The 6000-nt window shown below is 57.0% G+C and overlaps 1 protein-coding gene across 1 annotated transcript in view; it reads right to left on the bottom strand.

Moving 5' to 3' along the window:
* Positions 1-2319: 2319 nt before the first annotated feature.
* MPPED1 (metallophosphoesterase domain containing 1) overlaps positions 2320-6000 on the bottom strand; it is a 63697-nt gene continuing 60016 nt past the window's right edge. The window contains exon 6 of the mRNA XM_077757866.1: positions 2320-4693. Within this exon, the coding sequence (XP_077613992.1) occupies positions 4575-4693 (119 nt within the window). The 3' untranslated portion in view covers positions 2320-4574. The remainder of the gene's footprint in view (positions 4694-6000) is intronic.

Below are 6000 nucleotides of genomic sequence, written 5' to 3'. Positions count from 1 at the left end.
ACCACCTTACAACTCTTCTGTAAATCTAAAATTCTTTCAAAATAAAGAGGCTTTTTTAATGGGTAAATCATATTCTACTGTTCAGGGCCCAGCTAGGTTCCTTCCTGTAGAACAATTTTCCCTGATCTCCCCTGTGCACTGGGTTTGCTCTTCCTCACGCCCCCCAAGCCTATCCCCTCTTCTGCTCTGAGCCCCAAGCATGTAAGACCTGAAGGGTTCTGCTTCTTTTCTGGGATCCGATGAGCCTTCCAAAGTACACTGCGAGCTTCCAGACATCAGAGCCTGACTCCCACATGTTGGAGATCTTCACAGTCTGTGCCTTCGATGGGAGGGGAGGACTGAGGGCTCCCAGGCAGGCTCGGGCCCGGGGTGGGGGGCTGTGGGTGACATTAGGGGAGAGCACTGGATGAAGTCCTTGTCTACAGAGCTTGTCACCTCCACTAGTTTATAAAGGGGGCTGGGGCAGCGGTCTCTCCTGGAGAGTGAACTGAGGGAGGGGAGATAACTTGCTGGATTTGCCCACCAGACTCCCATGGACAAGAGGGTTAGCTGGGACCCCATCCTATATGGGCAAAGATGGCGTTAAGTGTGCATGAGCCCCAAGTACTGAAGCACCAAGAGCTGAAGCACTAGGTGCCCTGGCACCTTTGCTGTGGGACCCGCTCCGCCACTTGTCCAAAGCCCAGACCCATCAGTGCCCATCTACACTGAGGGCAGCAGGAGAACATGGCTCAGCAGTGGCAGCATCTGGAGTCCCTGCAGAGCATAAGGACCCATGAGCTACAGCAGGGCCTACGAGAGGCAGCAGCTGCCACAGGGGGTCCCTGCCCCCTGCCCCAGAGCACTGTGTGGGCTCACATTGGCCAAGAGCAGCAGCCAAGACTACCTCAGGTTAAGTGGCTCCTCCTCGTTGCCCACTGATGGGGAGCCAAGGCCCAGGACAGGTTGTTGTAGGCACCTTTGAGGCCCTGGGGGAGGGGCAGTTTACAGGTGGGGTAGTCTGAGGACAGGAGAGGGTCATGGAGAAGCTGACACCCAGAGTCTGCCCCAGCCTGCTCCTCCTGCCCTCCCCACACCTCTCTGGAAGGTCTCTTCCAGACCCATGGCTTTGGTTATGACCCACTAATGCAGGGTCTCCACAGAGGCTCCCCCCAATCCAGGTCCACTTATCCCTCCAGCCACTGAACTCCTCCCCCGCATATCCCAAGGGCACTTCCGGCTCCAGTCCCAAAGAGAGCTCAGGTCCCTCTTCAAAGCTTCCAGCGCCCATTGTCCCTTCCATGACTGGCAGCCAACATCCGCTGTCATCCTTGGCTCTCCCTCACTCTCACCCCCACATCCATCCCTCAGAAATCCTACCTCCTTAATCTATCACCACCTCCCTAGTCCAAGGCAGGCCCATGGGAAGTGCTCAGTGAATGTATGTGGCATGGGTGGATGGATCTATGAATGGGATGGGGTATATGGATTGGTGTATTGGTGGATGGATGGATGGATGGATGGGCCGATGGGTGCATGCATGGATGGATGGATGGATGGATGGACAGATGGATGGATGGATGGACAGATGGGTGCCTGGATGGACAGATGGGTGCTTGGATGGATGGATGGATGGATGGATGGATGGATGGATGGATGGATGGATAGATGGGTGTGTGGATGGATGGGCAGATGGGTGCATGGATGGAATGATGGATGGAATGATGGATGGATGGATGGATGGATGGATGGATGGACGGACAGATGGATGGATGGATGGATGGACAGATGGATGGATGGATGGATGGATGGATAGATGGGTGTGTGGATGGATAGGTGGATGGATAGTGGATGGATGGATGGATGGATGGACAGATGGGTGTGTGGATGGACGGGTGGATGGATGGTAGATGGATGGAAGGAAATAGTGGACTTTTACAACTTAGGTAGTTTTGCATCTGGCATCATTATACCTATCAGTGCTTTTCTTGGGCAATACCTGGACACTTGGTTTGGTAGGGACTGGGCTGAACATACTGCTTCCGGGAAGGGCCCAGAGCTGAGACCATCCCAAGGTACTCTGTTTTGACGAATCAGGCAGTCAAAATACTTGACCACGATAAGGCACAGAACGGCCCATGCCAACCGCCTCTGAGACTGGCCCATACCGTAACAAGCAGAAGGATGTCTGTTACCGCCACGTGGAAGGTCTTTGGCCTCTGAACTCCGTCCAGGACTCAGGACTGGGCGGAGAGGATGCCACTCCTCCCCCCACCCCCACCCCATGCCTCACACGACACCGAAAGACACACACAGGAGGAGGCGCCACATGGACATCTCTTTCTTTTTACAAAGACTTTATTGTCTGACATGCTTGACAAAAAAAATTACAGCCACAATCAAGTTATGCCAAAATGATTGAGGAGCACGCCATCATCTTTCATACCTCAAGGACTTTTAATGAATTTTCTTTCAAAGTAACAGCTGCCTTCATAACTTTTCTTTTCCACATAAAAATACACCATATTCTGAAGATACCTTAGGAAAAAATTGTTTTCAAGTTTATAGTGCTTGGTCCGCATAGAAATCCGGTAGAGGTGTCTGAAAGGGCCCTGGGTCTTCTCCCCGCGCGTGCGCACACACCATGCATCTGGGGCTCCCGAGAGACCTTGTAAACATCCTTGGCCGCCAGGGACCACTCGGCCAAATGGGCTCCTGAAGTCCCGCCCCCCCACCGAGCACAGCGGGTCCCGGTCACGGCGGTGGTGCTGTCAGCCTCCCCTCGTGCACAGTGCCCGTCACCCCGTGGGGAGCCCCACGTGAGGAGGGAAGGAGTCGCAGTCTCCTAGGCGGCTGGGGTGCTGGGCTCAGAGACTGGGACCCCTCGGGGCTCCAGGGGCTCGCTCTCTAAACAAGCCGCAGAGGTCCGGAACCAGACCCTTAAAAAATAAGTGCCTTATAGGGGTGGCGGTTTGGGTGTTGGCAAAGCAGAGGCTATGAAGCCAGAGACCAAGGCTCAAGTCCTGCTTCTGCCCCTTTTGAGCTGGGCGTCCTCAGGCAAGTGACCTCACCTCTCTGATCTCCATCTCCTCATCTCTAAAATGGGGCCCACAGTGCTAACCTCACAGGAGTGCCTGAGGGTGAAATGAGATTGTATGTGCAAAGGGCTCCTGAAGTGCTGGCTCCCGGGGCAGCGCCCAGGCTGAGGTGAGTAAGGCCCTCCTCCCAGAGGCGCGAGGGGGCCCCAGAAAGCTCAGCAGGAGAGAGAAACGCGATGCTCTTTAGTCCAATGTCTTTTAAAAATCAGAATCGATTCAGAAACGATATCCATGATGAGCAAAACCCCAAAACTGGAAATAAAGACAGAATCGGACCCTGCACGTGGGGACCCCGCATCTCTTGCCTCGCCCTCAGGAGACCCTGCTGGCTAACCTCCCTCAGAGACTCAGCCCACCCCGCCCCCCACCCCAGGCCTATTTTAAAGAAAAAAGAAGTTGTTCCCCTGCAGGGAGCCGCTGGAGCCCAGGCCCTGCTCTGCCACTGCGCCACCCTCCCGTCAACAGGACACACGGACACCAACAAGGACCGGGAACCATTCGGCTCGGGAAATCGCACCGAGGGATGGAACCCCATTCAAGGACGGTAATGAGATCCGCTTCATGAAGTTAAGAAGCGTGTGTGTTTACGTGCGTGCAAGCGTGCGTGCGTGCGTGTGTGTGTAGTACACGCACACCCGCATGGGCGCATACACGTGGCAGCGCTGCCTCAGTCTGCGGATCCTCCAGCCCGCTGAGCTCTGCAGAGCACGGGACCAGGGCCCGTCCATGACTCAGGAACACCCTTCAGCTGGTCCTGGGCACCAATGTGGCTCGTTCTGTAGAACCAACCCCCCCACCCCTGCCACCCGGATCCAGGCTCCAAGCGAGAACCTGGATGTTCATTCAGGCCAGTGTTCGAGTCCACAAAGTTGCCCACAGGAAGAAAGTGGGGTCACAAGGCGAGGCAGACGGCTTACTGGCCTGGCCGGGTGCGGTCCGAATTCCTGAGACGTCCCTCATGGCTCCCTCGAGGGCCTCAGCTGTGAGGCAGGCCCGTCCCCTCTCCAGCCCAGGAGGAGAGGGCGGGCTATTTGCACCCTGGCTGCAAAACCTCCCACCCGCCCCCAACCCCGGGGCTTGCAGCCACACAGACCCTCAGTTAGAGGGAGATTTTGTGCTAGAACTTTCCAGAAGCAGCAGCTTCCCAAACCCACAAGGGCGTCCGACTGAGAAGGATGAAGAGGCCGTCAATTCCCAAGCAGGACGGGAGTACGAGCTTGGAAGGTCCTCTGACAAGGTACACGCGGGAATGTACACGCAGAATATAGTAATGAGGGCAGAGCGGCTGACAGGGACCCGCGGGCTCCTGACTCCAGGTGACAGAGGCTGGAGAGTCAGGGGTGATTTTCTTCATTCCAAGGCCTCAACCCATCTGTCGGGCTGGTCCCCACGACCAGACAGGTTGTCTGCATGGAAGGAAGGGGGGTTAGGGGTCCGTGCTCTCTGCCAGGCATGTGTAGCTGATGTGGGCAGGAAGGGCGGGGACAGCAGGGGCAGTCAGGAGTTCCGGGGGGTGGGGAGGTCAATGACTATGGGCGGATTCACAGGCTGGTAGTTCACGGTGCACACCGACGCGTTCACGTAGGTGGTCGTCCCATCGGCCATGACGCCGTACCCTGGAAGGTAAGCACACGCCTGTCAGGGCTGACGGGGAAGGCCAGGACCCAGAGCAGCGAGGGGGTCTAGTGGGGGTGGTCGTCGGAGGGCACTCAGCCACGAGGGCAAACCGTGTCTGGGGCAAGCTACCAAAACCCCCAACTTTGCCTCTTCTTCTATAAATAGAGGTGATGACAGACGTTCCTTCCAAGTCTGCTGTGAGGAGCAAATGAGATGACAATCTATACACTGGGGTCAGCCCAGTGCCTGGAAAGCACCTGAGTAGCGCTCAGTGAGACGCCATCGTGGACATCACCACCACCACCACCACGAGCACCATCACCATGTACTTTCTTCTCTTAGCCTCTGCCCCCATTGTATTCTTTCGCCACCACATCTACCTGATAGACTCCTCCTCATCCTTCAGCTCAGATCACCTCCAAGCCAAAACGGACATTTCCCCTTCCTTGTGTCCATTACCCATTCTTTGGAGCCCCCATTTTGCCTATACAGTCATGCAAGGGTACGGTCTGGATCATGCACAACAATTGCCTGATGGCATTCTGTGCCCACAGTAGGGCTGCATCCCATGCCCACAGTAGGGCTGCAGGAAATGACAGCCATCATGGTCATCCCACAGCACATGCGTTGTTCATCTCTCCCACGACCTCTCAGATTCTGCCTGTGATGGCTTATCTGCTCCCCGGAAGTCTGTGGGCTCCTCGGGGCCAGGGCAGCTCTGCTCTCTGCTGCGCCTGACAACAGCCTGCAGTGAGTGGCGCTCAGGGAAAGGGCTGGGGCTTGTTTGCTTCTGAGCTGGAAAATGCCCTGATGTGCATCAGGCACGCGTGAGGCCCAGCGGCCCGGGCCTAGCACAGACAGAGGTTCCGGAGGCTGGGACACGGCTCCGGGGAAGAACACATCAGCTCCCATGCCCCGCGGGAGTCCACGTGCTTTCTGGCCGGGCGGGATGGACAGGGTGGCCTTGGACAGGCGGGATGAGGGCTCGAAGGGAACAGAAGGGAGGGTCAGCCAATCTGATCACTCCGGCTCCGCTGAGGATGCCTGAGGTATAAGGAAAGCCCTGTGCGCAGGGTGCGGGCGTGCGGGCAGCGGGGCCTGGGGCTGACCTCGCCCATCACCTAACGCCCCCCCTGCCCACTGCCCCTTAAGGTAAAGTGAACGCACCCCCCCGCCATCCCAACAGTGTGGACACAGCACGTGCCCCCAGCCTCCCAGGGACAAAGCCAGAAAGCCATGTCCCTACATGTAGGGGGTGGAGGTGAGGGGCCACCAGAGTGCCTCAGGCAAGCAAGCGGCCCTCCAC

The sequence above is a fragment of the Crocuta crocuta genome, unplaced genomic scaffold (genome assembly GCF_008692635.1).
Source record: "Crocuta crocuta isolate KB4526 unplaced genomic scaffold, BGI_CrCroc_1.0 scaffold143, whole genome shotgun sequence".
Lineage (NCBI taxonomy): Eukaryota > Metazoa > Chordata > Mammalia > Carnivora > Hyaenidae > Crocuta > Crocuta crocuta.
Note: the sequence above shows the minus strand (reverse complement) of the source record. Positions and strands in the feature narration are given on the sequence as shown.